At 42.0% G+C, this 16,609-nt stretch overlaps 1 protein-coding gene across 4 annotated transcripts in view; it reads right to left on the reverse strand.

The window, feature by feature from the left end:
• Positions 1-784: 784 nt before the first annotated feature.
• Positions 785-16,609, reverse strand: part of DCBLD1 (discoidin, CUB and LCCL domain containing 1) — a 48,989-nt gene continuing 33,164 nt past the window's right edge. The window contains exons 7-16 of one of the 4 annotated variants that reach the window (XM_035320130.1): positions 14,501-14,541; positions 12,990-13,205; positions 12,106-12,236; positions 10,209-10,356; positions 10,003-10,119; positions 8,420-8,510; positions 7,342-7,391; positions 5,663-5,782; positions 5,404-5,448; positions 785-3,161 (exon numbers count right to left, since the gene is read on the reverse strand). In XM_035320130.1, coding sequence (XP_035176021.1) covers positions 2,644-3,161; positions 5,404-5,448; positions 5,663-5,782; positions 7,342-7,391; positions 8,420-8,510; positions 10,003-10,119; positions 10,209-10,356; positions 12,106-12,236; positions 12,990-13,205; positions 14,501-14,541 — 1,477 coding nt within the window. In that variant the 3' untranslated portion in view covers positions 785-2,643. The remainder of the gene's footprint in view (positions 3,162-5,403; positions 5,449-5,662; positions 5,783-7,341; positions 7,392-8,419; positions 8,511-10,002; positions 10,120-10,208; positions 10,357-12,105; positions 12,237-12,989; positions 13,206-14,500; positions 14,542-16,609) is intronic. The other 3 variants (XM_035320131.1, XR_004749082.1, XM_035320132.1) reach the window with 3 other exon arrangements.

The following is a 16,609-nucleotide window of genomic DNA, read 5'->3' on the forward strand; positions in this document are numbered from 1 at the left end:
TGTGGCATTTGCCAAGTCTGACTGTTATACGGGCAGCTGGTTTTGGCTGTGAAAACAGGCTGAGGCAGAGAAGCCGGAGGAGCCATTCTGAGGCGGAGCATGAGGATGAGCCACCACTGCTGGGAGATTCGGGCAGTGCCTTTCCTTCCTACGTCAGGGTTTAGTATCTCTGCTGCCATCAGAATGGAGAGACTACACAGGTAGGAAGTTATGTGCATATCTGCTGCTAGGGGCACCAAAAACTGTTTCCCAGGCTGAGGGGGAGAATGACACTTGTAGCACGCTGCAGATGCAGAACACGTGGCTGAGGCATGCCAAAAGGTTATTGCAATACGAGCCATGGCATCGATTGCCTGCTGCTGTTGCACTGCTGCATTATCTTGGTGCCTCATTAGGTGGGGAATAGCTCGCATCGCTGAGCTCTGCTTTTTTGTGAAGTGACACGTCAGGCTAATTAGCTGCGTGGGTGGAGTATTGGTTACAGGCTCACTGGGGGGGCATCCTCATCCTCTCCTCAGTTATGTGCTTCCAGCAGCAGGGTTGGGTGCACAAGTTTGTTCGTGGGTGCTTCTTCTCTAGAGATTATGGACAGAGAAGCCAGGCTAAATGGGGCACCGAGATAATCTTTTTTTAGCCTGTCATACTGAGAACATAAATTGCAGCCTCGCAACTGGCACTTTTGCAGAGAGTAAGGAACACTTATTTCTCACCCTGCAGGATATGTGACAAGAGTGGGTGTGCAGTGATGATAAAGTCACCAAGTTAAGTACCAGGCCTGTGTGACTGATTTACAAATACCAGTGTGCTTTATTTACATAGACATGTAAACAACAGAAGGTAAACAACACCGCCCAGCTCGGTCTAACAAACAGGCTGCTGCTGCTTCGCTTCAGAACCTGAGGTGTTTTATACATTTCACAGAAACTGTATTGACAGCGAACACAGGAGGACTACAAGGTTAGCTCGACTTTCTTCTTTGCACGGGAATTGCATGCACTGTGCATTGGCGTGACAGAACTGCACCACTGAGGCCACGAAACAAGCATACGTGAAGAACCCACTAAGAGCTTTTCTTAAGGTCAGATATGGCTTGAGTTAACAAGATTTGTATGTAGTGTCACTACAGCTGTTCTGTATTCTTACAGCACTTTCCATCCCAGGATCACAAAGCACTTTACGAGCAAACAGCCAATCTTTGCTGCATCCTTTGCAAACAATCCTGTTTACACAGAAAGAAAACAAGAGGGCCTTGAAATGGTGACTTTCCCAGAGCTCATATTTTAGTGGTCTAATTTCCCAGCCCATGCCTTAAATATAGCACTGTTCTTCCTTCCCAGAAGTATATCACTTCTTGATATTTTAGGACACAAAGTTAAGGTAAGGCTCCATGTGCTGCAAGTAGAAGGGCAGCGGATGGTCCCAGTCACCACTGAAGCTGCTTAGCTTCAATGACACCTCCGCTGAGAGAGGGGCCAACTACTGTGCAATACATTGCACCCATCCCCAAGCTTCTTCAAGTTTGTCCAAAACCAGAATTCATGATAACATCTGCCACAAAAGAAAAACTATTTGAAAACAACTGTGCCGATCTGCTGTCTTGCAAATTTAAATGCAACAGTAAGCCATACACACAATGTGTTTGACTAGATATTTCAAATGGAAATGTTACACTAAATTTATAAGACAGAAAAATACCCAGTGGAGTAATTAAGAGTTCAGAAGCTATGCTGCTTTGTGTCAAGGAATGAGTTTCCTTATAATTTAGCAGCAACAGCATCAGCTAGGGCTTGAACAGGATTTAATTCTTAGCTGTAAATTCACATTTTGTTTCCACACATACTTCTTGAAAAAACATATTCGCAGGTGTTGATGTTTTTTTTATTACAGATGTGTCTGCAAAGTGATCACCATGTCTTGAATCCAATGCTGGTTCTACTTTTCTACCTGTTTTTGACATGAATAGCAGGTTAGGCTCAGCTCATATACTAGATCAAATTCAAGCATCTAAGAACTGCTGCTAAAAAGCAGCTGGGCAGGTGAGATTGAACATGATATTTAAATGCTCAGCTGCCTTCTCTTGTGCACTTCATGCTTCAAGTAGTTTTACTTCTACCCTCCCAAGAAGAACTATAGTGATGCCCTATCTTCAGTTTTCATAGGAAAGGAACTGAAGCATCACAACCTTAAGATACAACAACCTTAAGATACACCATATACAGCTCTCAGTACAACTGCATATAAAATAGAAGGAGAAAGAGTTTTTTGCTTTTTTTTTTTTTTCTTAAACAGGCATTTCTGCAGTAACTTTTTTTTTCTCCTTTCAATTCCACAGGTGAAAAGGAAACTTAAGAAATTATCCTTAAATAAAAGCTATGTACAAATTGCACACATTGCAAATGGAGCACTGAGATCAGTTACAGAAAATAAGATATACAGTCTTCACTGATAACATCTCTCTTGCTATAAACAGTGATAAACAGCATATGCTTTCTTCAGATGTCAGAACCCAGCAAGACTGCAATATTATGTACACAGGGTTTGTTTGCCTTCTGCCTTCCACAGCAGAATCCTTTAAAACTCTGTTTTCGCTTCGGAAGCTGTGCAGCGACATTCCTGTGCACCACGTCTCTCTTGCTCAGCACATCACAAGAGAGCTGTCATTGCTGTCTGGCTTATTGGTTTTAGGCAGTCTCTGGGGGTTGAGTAACCCTCACTGCCTAGTGAATTCGTCTGAGGTTTCTGGTAGTCCGTACTGTAGCTCACGGAGGTCAGAATACTGTTAACTTTAGGTTTATCATAGTTTATTACACTTTGGGGTGTCTGATAGTCTCCGTTCCTTGTATCGGTTTTGCATGAGCTAGAGAAACTGCCGGCAGAGAGGGAATGCTTCTGCGACGAGATTACAGGGACGTTATAGCCATTTTCAGAGGGGAAATTATTTTCTCTGGTGACGTGCCGCTCTATGATCGGGGTGGCATACTCAGGTTCTTGGCTGGTCAGGGGCAGCGCGTATTCGTGCCGGTTAGCTCTGAGCGGACAGTGGTAGTGGTTTTCAAACTCTGCACTCCCCCTTCTCCCCTGCTCTTCAGTGTCCATGGGTCTGAAAGTAGATCCTTTCCGTGTTACTGTTCCAGTTCCAATCATGAGAGGCTGCTGATAATCTAAAAAGAATTATGAGCTTCTCAATAATACATAGGTGGATTATTTTACATATTAGATGGTAGAAAATGACTTGGTTATTATATTGAATCTGTGATTATCAGGGATGTGAGGAAATGCTGCCCCAGGTCTGTCTCTGTACCCTCCTTCAGTGCAAGCACCACAGAGCCTGGCAGAAGCTGCTCTGCAGAGGAGCTTCAATCTGCCAGCCCTTGCCTCGCTCCCTGCCTTGCTTTCCCCACCTACCCCCCAAATACATTATCATCGTTTCTGGAGTATACTCCAAAACCCTAAAAAAAGACAGAAGTTAACAAAATATCACCAGCAAGCCAGAGAGAGAGAGGACTTTGCATGAAGTTCCACGAAGGAGAAGTTCTGAAAGCACGCGTTCGTTCCACTTTGGGAATAATTAAGATGCCTGGAGGATTCTTAACGAGCGCAAGCGCCGGCTCTATTTAAAAGGAATCTCACAGTAGCTGACTGACAGGGAAGATAAAGTTAGGCGGAATGGCAGCCAAGAGAGTCAAGGGAAGTGTGAAATGTGTGAAGTCAGCTCAGAGCTGAAGTGTGCGTACGAGGGGGGCAAGCCATAAGGCGAGCAGCAGGAGTGGTTAACCCCACCCAGGGGATGGTTAACCCCACCGAGGGGGCAGAACTGCATTGGCCATGGGGAACGGACCTGAGCAGGAGCAGGAGGTGAGACCCAGGGAATGCAGCCTCCTCATGAAGTGCATATTCACACCTCTAGTCAAAGAGGATAGCAGGCTGCCGTGTAGGAGAGAGGTCTGAGCTAACCGGGTTTTCAAAACATCATGGAAAATTATCACGAGGAAATTCAGCCTTCTAACTTTTTCACTTTGGTGCTAGTGAAAATCGCTTCCTGATAGATACGGTGGCCTGAACAGCTCCAGTAAGTGACACTGATAAAGTATTGTATTTTGGCGCAGGCGTGAAGAAGTTAGCTCAGTCTCTGTTTTGGCATCATAGTTCATCTGACATGAGCGTCAAATTCAATCCCATATGTCCTGTGAAAGATTTTTCTGGCAGTTCCTGGCCACTTCCCAAACTTCAGCATGTAGGGTGAAGGTGTTAGGATATGTCACTAAGTGATGCAGCTCTCGCCAGCATTGCTGCTGCTGCTCTGAGTAATCTCACTCGCTCAGCAAGAAGCGTCCCCGCTTGCTCTGGGCTGCCATGAGAAGCAGCAAACAGCAGGGGATTTCGAGGGGAACGATTTCATGTGGGATGGTGCCCTACATGCAAGTTGCATGCCCTCTGCAATTTACTTAGGAAATAGCGTTTGCTGCACATTTCTGGGCTGTGCTCACAGTTTTTATTTTGTGTTTCTTATTTTTAAGGAGGCTGTAGGTGAAATGCAAAGCCTTGGGAGCTGTCAGGACAGAAGGAGAGGTATGAATTTTCACACTGCAGGAGGAAAGGCTGGGGACAGCAGAGGCTCCTTGCACACAGCCAGGGTAGCTGGATAACCATGAGTTATAAGGAACCTTTGCTTACACCCTTTCCTTCATGAAATAAAACTGCTTTATAGGTCTCTGCATATTTATATTGAAGGTTTCTGTAAAGCACTCAAACTGTCTTTGACAGATATCCAGGGGTAGCACCATATGGAATTACAATTACATTTTTTTTAATACATTTCTCTCTGAGAAACGCATTGGAGAAATCCTAAGAAATTCCTAATGTCTGAAGGCTGGAAACAGAAAATTAATTTTTCAGGAAGATTGCTGATGACTGCTATCAATGGCTGGTTGGTCTAGCCTTTCCAGACAGAGAAAAACAGTCAGGGATAAGATGTGCTCAGAGGATGAATTAAAAACCCACCCGTTTGGGATACAAATAGTACTGATGCAGGGATCTGCTCTATCCAGACAGTGACCTGAGTGACCTGGAGCCTAGGCAGAACAGGAGAGGAGCACTGTGGTGTTCTTTTCTGCTCTCATCTAACCCACTGCTACTTCAGGAGGTCTCATCTCCAAAATAGTTCAGGCAGCAGGACCGCTGCACACAGATCTCAGCACGACGTCCAGCTGGGCGTGAAATCCCACCACAAACCAACTAAGCAATTTTTCTATTTGATCAGCAGCAAGAGGCATTATATTTTGTACCACTGCCAGAGATGTTTGAGTTTAAATAGAAACACAGAAATTAGTCAGCAAAGTCAAACTACTCTATCCTAGGCACATCCTTGCACTGCATCTCTGCCTGAGTGCCTTCCATGCTTACCTTGAATTGTAAGTATTTCAGAGTGAGGGATTTTTTTGCCAATACCTACAAGAAAAAAAATCCCATAAAAGAGAAGTTTCAGCTAGCGTCCCCCCCCGAGTGCTGCTTCACTCTACATGTGGGATAAAAAAGAGAAATCTGTTCCTTGGCCTCAGCTTTCATGGAAATTGGAGCTTCTAATATTGCTGGTCTGTCGCTCCTTGTTAGCTACTCTGTGCACAAAATAAAGTGAGTGGATCAGAGGGGGAGCAACTGTTACCTGCCATGTCACTTGTGACCAGATCTAGTTTTTGCGGTGTCTCCTTCTCATTACTATAGCTAATGGTAAATTCAGTCGACTGATGTCGGGTGAAGGGCTGCTTGATTTGTTTCCAGCAACCTGTGAGAAAGAAATTAAAATAGAAGACATCAGAAAGTTAAATGCTTAAAATCAGAAGGCTGATCAGAAAGTTAAATTTTTGTTGTACTCATTGCTCTCAAAAAAAAAAAAAAAGCCCCCTAAATTTGGAGGCTGAGAAAGTGAATTATCAGCTGAGACTTTTCAAGTAAAAATTAAGCTTTATAGAGGATTTTTCTCATTTGTCTTTCTTGTCAAGAAGGGCTTAAACTCTGTAGGTGCCTATAGTTATACCTTAACAAGGTATATCAGTAAAATACCACCTTTAAAACAGCTGCATCATTTATGTAGAAAAAATAATGCTTGATTTTTATTTATTTATTCATTTTTCCCTCAGTAGCACGCTATAGCTTCTGTTTACTTGATATCTCATCATCTGCACCTATCAATTAATTTGTTCTCACAACATCCTCGTGAGGCAGAAGAGAGAACGTCCACAGTGTCAGTTCCCTGCCTGGTGCCTGTAACGTGAGCTTTATGGAGGTGATGTGAGGTTTATGGAGAGGTGGGGTCAGCTCCCAGCTTGCTGAGTCCAAAGCCTGGTTCAGTGTTTAGGAGCTTGATTTATGGAGCAGATACTCTACAAATGAACTGAGTGGGTAAGAGGCTATCTCCAATTTCATGGGATTTGTCCTCATTAGCAAGTGAGAACGGATTATGATGTGACCTTGAAAAATCATATTAGCAAATATGATCTTAAGTACAAATTAATTTTCTAATGAGGGTGAGCTGAAATGGGTAACAGAGTCCCTTTCCCTGTTGTCAACACCTGCTGAGGGATGAAATTTTGGAGCTGGGCTGTTGCAAGAGACATGTCAAGAGACATGCAAATGGCTTAGTGGTTTCTTTTTTTATGGAAAGCTAAGATTCAGAAGGATATTCCTCTGCAGAGCTGGCCCACCAGGAAAAACAGTTAAACCCCACCTTCCAGGCTGGGAAGAGACCCTGCCCTAGAAAGCATAATTGAGCAAGACAAAGTATGTTACTTCACCAGGGTTTTGCAGGCATCTCCTAAAGCAGAGTCCTCAAGCCAATCTTCTGCTCTGATTTTACATGTGAAGTACAAATCAGTTTTGATAGGCTTCATAAATACAGTCCCAATCAGGGAGGGCAGCAAGATGGAAACACTAAAGCCATAAAAAATTTATTAGCCCTTGCTCTCTTGGAGAACAGCAATTCCCTCTGCTGTGGGGAAAAAGAGGAAAGTAGCAATTTTCTGCAAAATAGGTGTTTTGGAGGAGGGAAGGAAAGGGAGGGCACCTGGGAGCACTCTTATATGCTAATTTATGCGGTTTGTATAATAGATCTTTTGCTAATTGCCTTTCTGTCATAGAAACCAAATTACATTGTTTCTCTGGGCACTGAGCTAGGATGACACAAGTGGGACTATTGCTTGCCATTTCCCTCATATGAAATAGTGAATTAGAATGAGGAAACGTGGCTGTTCTTTGAGAAGCATTTCACGTGTAGTGGCATAAAACCCTTCCCATTGGCCCCGCAGACACGACAGGAAGGGGCAAAGCTCACCATTCTCCACTAACCTGATTTCTGAGCATTGGAAAATCCATAAGAAAGTCCTTTGGCTTCTTGCCTGCGAGAAGAGGAAAGCATTTATAAACTTCTGCACTCACAGCATTTCGTCTTCACTCCTTTGCTTCAGCAGAGAATCTGTGTTTAGCAGCTGAGAACAACTGTTCGCTTTTAGTTTCTGGAGGATGGCGTTTATTAGACTGCAAGGCATGCAAACCAGGATTTTGACGCTCAGTTATTTCCCCATCTGTATGTACGTCCTGAGTGCTGCTGTTCAAGTTCCTTCTGTCTGGCACTCGTTGAGCTGATGTGTGCATGTCCTTATCTGTCACTCTAGGTTATATTTGGGGTCTGCTCTTCTGAATTCTTTGACTAGATTGTAGATTTTACTGGAAATTCAGGGCAGAGCTGAGTGCTGCTAGGGATGAAGCAGCATCGCTAGAGCTTTGCTTAGACTTCCAAATCCCTACCTGCTGCCAGATGCATTTCCCTGTTCTGCATTCGAAGGCAGGTTTATAGGAATGGACAACTAGTGGGACCCAAAGCTAGCAATGCTTCTTCCAATCCTCTGACTTGTGAAATGAAGAGGCTTCGTTTTATCTGCTTATCTCAGTGTATGTGTGCAACTCCTTATAGATTGGCTGCAATTTCAGCCTGCACGGTTAAGTGCCCTCAGTGACCAGGAAGCAGAAACACAACAGGAGAGAAATGAGGGAAAATGCTTCAGATAGCTTAAACGTTCCCCTCACTGAATTTTTGCTCTGGTTTGGTGTGCAAACTGTTCCATCTTTGACTTCATTACATCTAAGCACTTGTGGGTATACGTAGGCTGAAGGGAACAGCCAGTTGCGTTGACTGTAAATTGGGGGGTGCAGTTGCGATTTAGTTCACCTTTGGTTTCATCTGACTGGGGGCTGATTGAGAAGTACAATTTACAGAGGCACAGTGTGATTTCTGTGTGGAAGGACGACTTCCAAAAAATATCGATTTCCAGTTTCCTGGTAAAGAGGCTCTGGAAAGAGGGCATGTAGTTGGAAGCACCAGCTAGGTAGCCACAAATACCTCCAATGACAAAAGACAGTATCTTACTTTCGTAGGGCTGCACAGATACAAATTCCAGAGAACAGGAACAGACACAGCACTATGAGGATTGGGACAATTATAGCTGTAAGCTTTAAGCCTGCATGAAGAAATAAATGGATAAATGTTAAAAAGGCAAATTACTCGGAAGCTAGGTATTTTCTACTGCACAGAATACAGCAAAAGGCAGATAATCTTGCAGGAATGCTCCTTGCAAGAGGGCACGAAGATGTAAAATTATAATACTGCAAAAGTGCTCCTCAGCCGTACTTAGTTGTCATGTATATATATGGAACAGTGCTGAGTCAGAAGAGTTAAATGCATTTCTCAAGGCTGACACTTGGTTTACTATCTATACACATCCTTACAGAGAGCAGCTCTTTCTTATTACATGCTAGGTAACATTTTTAAAAGGCCCCTTACAGCAACACTGTTTTCAGTTGCTTATGAAGCTGCTAAATAAAGCTGCAATTTTCTATGCTGAGTGTCTGGCTCCCGCTGAACTGGCTGAAACATTTCAGTCAGAATAGTTCAAAGATTTCCAAGACTGGAGATAGGGAAAAATGTTTGGCTCGTGTTAAACAAAAATGGTTTTGAGCAGGGATTTGGGAATTATCTGTGGGGTGGCTTTTGTGTCAGAAGTGTGCATTTCGCTATTCCTGCAGACACTTACAAGGCTTTGAGAATAAGGCAGTGCACATGTCCACAGGGTATTTACAATTTAGCAGATAAAATCTCTAAAGATCTCATTTTCAGTGAAGATGGATACAGTTTACCCATATCACTGCACAGACAAACTGAGCTTTCTTTTGGCAAGAGACATGAAGTTTCAAATCTTTTTTCTTGCAGTGGTCACTTCTTGCAACCAGTTTGTTTACAGGGACAGCGCTACAACCATCAGCTACCTAGCAGGTAGCAGCGTTTGGTGTGGTGGGTCTCAATTCCTGCCTGGCTACGGATCCACCGGTTAGTATAAGCAACAAATTGTATTTGTTTGCTTTATTAAGATCTCAGGAACTACCTCCACAACGTTAAAGGATAAAGATTGCAAACTAAGGCACTGAGGGAGAAGTATGAGAATGTAGCTTGTCTGACACCCATGAACATAAGCATTATGAAAAATGTTTAATTACACAATTGTGCACTACTGTACAGTGCTTGGTGCTGGGGACCTGCTCTGGGAGGAGTTATGGTTGATCTGGGAGGAGTTAAGGTAACACTTTTGTGAGACCACTGTCTCGTATATTACAAAAATTAGAAAATGGAGAGAGTGAAGAAGACAAGAGCTCCTCCAAAAATGCTAATGAGTGCTCAGCATAGTCCACTGAGCTTACCAAGCACGGCAAATAAACAGCATGACAGGGAAAAGAAAGCCTGATATTTCTCACATCAAGGAAATTAAGGCTTTCAATTTCTTTCTGTGCCTCAAGACAAAAAAAAGCCATGCTCCTCCCTATTCTCTCTGTAGTTAATCTTCAAAAAAGTCTGAAGGAAAAATAAAAGTTTTGATTCATGAGAAAGTTTAAAGTTTACTCAGGCTGGGATGAAGATATGATGTATCGTAGAAAAAATGTAGTGATGGGTAGTATTACCTAAATTGGTTTCTTCTGATGGGATGGGCTCTGTAACAGTTCTGTCTTCTTTCCCAAGGGAGGTTTCCGTGCTCTGACTTGTTTTTTGCCACATTGAATGGGTAAATGAACTGTTCACTGCAACAGAGAGCAGGGAATCAGTTGTGTTGTGGTAGCTCAGCACACTTTCGAGGCGCTGTGCCTTGGGAGCACTGCTTACCCCATACCTTGCATTATTCGACAGCCGATCAGCTCAAGCTTCAATGCTATGCGTTGGTTCCAAGTCTGAGGGATGATCCGCAGGTAGCGGGCCACTATCGGGGGGATGAAATTATTGCGTACGATGTCACCAGAATTGGAGTTGCCTTGGAATATCTGCAACAAAATGCAAGCATGTTATTTGCTGTGCTTTAAAAGTCTTTCTCAAAAATGCTCCTGACTTCCACCTTCAACCATTTTCATTATCCAAAACCAAATATATCGATCATCTGGGATGTAGCCACAAAACCTTTGGAAATGGGAGCTCCGAAAAGAAACAGTCTTTTTGGTTCTGACAGATGATCAGATTTTCCTATTAACTTGGAGAAGAAAGATTATCATTCTTTTCAATTCTGTGTAATTTCTAGTTAATGTATGCTGGTATAATGCTATCATTTTTTATTTAATAGCACTGCAGTGCCCTTGCTTGGGCAATGGGGGATACAAATGTAAAAAGAAAAATAACCCGACCAAAGTATTTATTTATTTAAAGTGATTTTTAGATATTTTAGTAACTTTGTCAGCTTTCTGTACCAAGACTGAAGACTATTAACTATGTAGCTGTATCTCTTTCTTTCTGTACTTTTACAGTGTTTCCCAGGATTGGTTCAGCCTACATACAGAACAGTAGCCCTTGCAAAATTAGTTCTTGGAGATGTCTCGGCATGGTCTATTAGAATTTAAGAGCCTGATCAGATAGGGAAGCAAGCTCAGCATATCTTAGATAAGACAGCAGGCCACACAAGGTTCAGATGGACAGGTTTTGTCATGCTCCGTAGTTGAAACACATCATATATAACAATACTTTCATAATTTTATTTGTAAATAACAATAAACAGTAGAAAACTGCAAAACAGCAGATTTTAAATGGCTAGCCTTCACAAAATTCACCTGTTACTAGGTTGACTTTTCACTTTTTGGGCCAACATCCCCTAAGTTTAACATTTATCACATAAAAAATCTTAAGCCAATTAACATAGTGCAGTGAGATTCCTTTCTGTACAAGCTAAGAAAATCAGAGCTAGTAGGAATCTCTCCACAGGTCTAACAAGTTTCTAAAAACTATCGTCAAGACTGAGGACCAGGTAAAACCTTGCCCTGGAACAAGCTGAGCTCCCACCCCCACAAAGGTTTAGTGAAGATCTGGAAATGTGGGAGCAGAGGGGCTTTTGAAACATGAATTTTTCACAGAAACGTGTTTGCATACCGACTTGTGCATTACACACACTGCTTGCGCTTGCCAGACCTAGTTGTGCTGCTTTTATCAGTTCATTGTCAGAGTCTGTGACAGCTGTTGTGTGTACAGGTTTTTTGGTTTATGAGCATTTATTTTCAGTGCAGTTACATTGGTTCCTACAGACTTTTGTGAGAAGAGTCATGCCCATGCAGGGCAGGAAGTGGGGCGGCCCGCAACGCCACCCCAAGAGAAGCTCAGTCTGCAGGTACAGCTCCACCAGCGGGGCTGTGCTCCTCCCCATGATGGCTGTTTTGCTTTTCTGTGTTTTGTTTTGCACCATCCTGATGCATCTGAAGCTGAATCTCAGCTTTGCTGATGCAGTACAACTGCTGAGCTGAGCTTGTCCAAATAGCCTCTTGTACAGCTTCAAATACCCTTCTTTAAAAATAAAAATACTACACACACTCACATACCTCTGTATGTATATCTCACAACTTCAGCAAGCCCTGGATAGACTCCTTGTTTCAACAAGCTCACTATCTACTCCATAGCTGTAAATTACTCTGGTGAAGGTTGTCCAAGTCCAGACAAGTTTGAAACTCCTAATCTTTCTTGACAGTGAAAGCCTGTCCTTCAATGTCAAGGCAGCATATACATTTTTTCTCTGTGCTTTTTCTACTTCCTCTTACCTTTTCTTCATTGCTTAGAATTCCTTTGTAAGTTCTCCATTTTGAGTTGTTATTTTTGTAGTTCATTATAAATGTCTTTACATAGAAGTTAAAATTCAGTGTTGTGGATCCAGAACCAGTGGTTTTAATTCCTAGTAACAGAATGCAGAAGACATGTTCAAGTTAAGTTTCTTTCTCAAAAGAAGATTTTCAAATGCAAACACGCAAGAAATACCAATTCAGAGACCTTTGCCTTCAAAGCCTTAATTTACTTTTCAAACTATGTTTGGAATTCAAGGGTCGTTACTGAGTTTAAAAGTTGGGGCAAGAATGGAAATCATGACTGAACTGTGAATTTCAAAAAACAGAGCTTTGAACAGAACCCAAGGTAATGGCTCTAAAAATGGTGATTTTTTGTTTGTTTGTTTTGATATTATGGTCCATATCAGCAGTCTTTAAACTTTCAGCAGCACCTATAATTCACCTTTTTAATCGCTAAACCAGGAGCTGAAAACAGGAATCTCTTTCACCAGGGCCATTATTTCAAATTCTGTGACTTTGAAACCTTTCTTATTGATTCAAGAAAAGCATTCTCAATAGATCCTAAGCAATCATTTACCATACATCCAGATTCTACTGGTCACTGTGTAAATATTTTGTTCTGAGCCTACAGCATCGTTACAGATCACGCATGCATTAAAGTGAGTCCAATCCTATATTATTATAGGAAGACCAGTCTTGTGAATTGCTGTGATTTCTTTAATATGAAAACAATATCCCTTCATACATAGCATTTAATGACGTTTATTGAAAGAAAGATTGCGTTAGTGCATTATTAGCTTTTCAACTGTATTAGGTTCTTTCTCCAGCAGAAAACCCAGCTTCTAATAATCAGTGTGATCTACCTGTTATTCTCTTCTTCTCTCCCAAGTCTATCTCTAGCCATTCACGGTTACTGCTGTGGTTAGAGGCCCAAGCCAGTCCCTGGACTTGAAGCCAAGCCTTGTCAGGAGACCACTGGAACAGTTGTCCAAATTCATTGGTCTCCTCCCAGTAGGAAGACGCAGTGATCTGGCTCTTGGAGAGGAATGCTTCATCCAGACTGAGGGATTTATTGCAGCCTAGGAGTCCCAACACAGACAGACATAAGTGGTTATTTTGTGTTTTCACAGCGTATTTTTCCATTAGGCTAGCAACATATGAAGACCGCCCACAACAGCCAAGTCAGATGTTGCCTAATCTGGTGCTAACCTGATGCTGTCCATTAACTGTGGTGTTTGCCAGTCAATTTATAGTGGATAATGCAGTACTGGGATGGAGTCCCAGTTGGTCCCTTTACCAACTCAGCTCCTACATACACAACACCTTCTGACTACATCTGTTATTTTTCATTTGCCCTTTTGTTTTTTAATCTCCTAATATTTTTTTATTGTTGTTCATGTGAAGACTTCTTATATTTATTTATTTATTTTTCCTTCTGGAACGTAACATTTATGTTTAGAGTTTGGCATTAACTAATTTTGCTGTACAAAACATTTTAAGATGAAGGCACTGTACTGAAAGGAACACTTTACTGTAAATATTTCATGATTTTCACCTGCAGTGAGGGCTAGGAAAGTTACTCATTAGAGAAGCTCCTTGATACTGCTGCCAAGAGGTGATATCATGAAGGTAATAGCTGCAGGTAAGTATTATAAAATCCACCAAAGAACCCACAAAATTCTACACATCAAGGTTCCTCAGAAAGAACAGGCCAATGTGATATGGTTTCAATTAAGTTAAAAATAATTTCCCAGCAATTTCAAAGGCCTATATATGTTCAACAATTTTCAGTGGAACAGTAAATGATTTTATCTAAGATGACTGAAATATAACTCGAATGAATGAGCATGAACGTTTCCCCTCTCTTTGCTGTGTTTTATGTAAATTAACAGCTTGACAGATTAAAGATGCTTTTGCTTCTTTGAAACTCATAAACAAAGGTAGCTCTGTGTAAGTTCAATGTAAATATATTTTCATTCCTCTGTAGGTTTTAGTTCTGGTATAATGAAGATGGAACTTATAAATATCTGAAGAAAAACTACTTTCATTTTCTGCCACCTAAAATACATAAAAATAGAATTATCTGATTGCCGTTTTTCATATGCTAGCACCAGAAATGTAGCATCAGAATGCTATTTCTGTTTCTCATCTATGTGCATATGACCTATTCCTATTCTGTTTTCTTTCTAGCTCACTTCATATCCCCTCATTTTTTTATCCTACTTGCCAATTTAAAAAAAATGTTGTCCTAAAATATCCTTACTGGACACAATCTAACATTCTTTACAATCTGATTGCTTTTCAAAACTTTTAGGAAAATACTTAAATAAAAAGGTAAAATGTGAATATCTAAAAAGAAAGGCGTTGTTCTTACCATTTGAAGTAAATATAAACCGCTTATCTGACAACGAACCCCTGTAAGAAAAGAAAAGGTAATTCAGCCTTTCAGGAACCAGCCATAGGAGCACCAGAACATGGGTGACTTCACTGTGGCACAAAATCACTTTTTATCTAGCAAAATATCTCTGGCCAGATAACTGCTTGCTTTGCTGCTTGGCTACCTACCCCCTAGGAGCATGCTCATGCATCTTGTGCTGTGACAGAATTCAGGTCACTAACAGCAGTTTTGATGATCTGCTGTGCTTTAAGATGACTGAGTCCCCGTCTCACCAGCTTGTTACTCTTCCTGTGCACTTCTGCTTGACTCCTCTGCACAGGACCTTTATGGCTTCTCCAAAATCCTTCACCTCCTGCTCCTCAAACCAGCCAAAAAAAAGCATGCAAAAGAAGCCAGGAGCTGGAAAGCCATCAGGGACTCACACTACCAACAATGCCCTGCTCCAGCGTGGGACTCAATTCTCTTCTCCCATCCATTTAAATTAGAGTAACTTCACTGAAATCAGTGAACTTCTGTTGGTGTAAGTCCACATCTAGTTTGAAGAAAATCTAGCCTTAAGTTATGCTTGGTTGTGACCAAACCACATTAGCTCTGGCCATTCCCATGTTGGCTAAATGTGCGCACCAGTCAGACAATGCAAACTGCTGCTTGTTTTAATCTGGTTCAGATTCAATGGATTATGTTCTTATTAACAGTTTGTTTCTGTTATAACCACATCCAACAGCTCTTATTAGGAGTTGTTCTTTTGGCTCTGTTAACAGCAGCACATCTGTGGCTTCCCTTTTGTCCCTCCTTGTAACCGACTACTTTACTTCCAGGGCAAAGCCATTTCTCAGGCCCCTCTCCGCAGCCCTGCACAATGCAGACCATCACGACTTAACCGTAGCAAGGGAAAGCTGAGCACTCCTTGTCCATCCACGGAGCCACTTTCCTTTCTGATTCCCACTGAGATCTTTTTCCAAAAGTGATCTCATTGACTGGCTGCATATTAAAAATGAAGGTATGGGTTTTAACCTGAAATTCATTCAGATTTCCTGAAAATCTGACCCCTTCAACACTGCTCCAAGTGGCTGCATGCATCAGCTGCCCCTTTTTAAAAATCGTGGCCAGTGCAACTGAGCAGAGCAGTAAAACAACTGCACTTCAGCATCAAGACAGCTCCCCTTCAGGCTGCCCTTTGTTGTCAGCCAGGAAAATTTCCCCAGAGATTACCTGTAAGAGTCCAACAGCCTATAGCCTAACAGTGATGCACACGGCCGCATGTCTGGAGAGGCCTGCAAATGGGGAAGTGGAAAGTGGTCCCGTGTCAAGGTCAATAAAAAGAGTGCTTCTTTTTGTCGCTGAGGGAAAGTTAACGCCCACAGGCAAACAAAGTCCTTCAGGGATGACGGAAGGCACGGGGAGGGAGCTGATTTATTTGGGCATGTAGGCGGTCGAGTAGCTAGATGAGAAATTCAACCCCTCCCTCCCACATCTTCCCCCCAGGCGATCCTCACGGGCCATCAGATGTGCTCTGCTTGCTACAAGCCAGTTTGGAACTACAGCCAAAACTATTTTTGCTTTCTTAGTGAATACAAAGCAATCCAATTCAAGAGAAGAAAGGAAAAGGAAAACATGCAGTGATCAGTAAAACCTCCCCAAAATAGAAATCACAGCACTCTTCAAATACTTATTTATATTTATACACTATCCCTTCATAATAGAAAAGTCACTGAGGTCCCTTTCAAACTACAGGTCTGCAATTTTAGCAATGAAAGGGAGGAGGTTAGCATTCCCAAAATCTATAAAGCTATAAAATCAAGCTGAAATATTTCTGCTATAATTCTACAAGTCACCGAAGAGGACAAACTAATTCAGTAAGTGGTAATTCATCAATTTCATAATGTGACAGGTGGCATTTGTCACACAAATTTCACTTTGTCCTTTAAGGAATGGCATCACCCTGTGCTCCTCATTTTCCTGGCAACGTTCAGGATCCTGCCTAGCACCAGTGACAGCATGGCAGACCTGTGCTGGTGCCTCTGAAAAGAGAAGAGAAGAGAAGAGAAGAGAAGAGAAGAGAAGAGAAGAGAAGAGAAGAGAAGA

Source organism: Oxyura jamaicensis, chromosome 3 (genome assembly GCF_011077185.1).
Source record: "Oxyura jamaicensis isolate SHBP4307 breed ruddy duck chromosome 3, BPBGC_Ojam_1.0, whole genome shotgun sequence".
Classification (NCBI taxonomy): Eukaryota; Metazoa; Chordata; class Aves; order Anseriformes; family Anatidae; genus Oxyura; species Oxyura jamaicensis.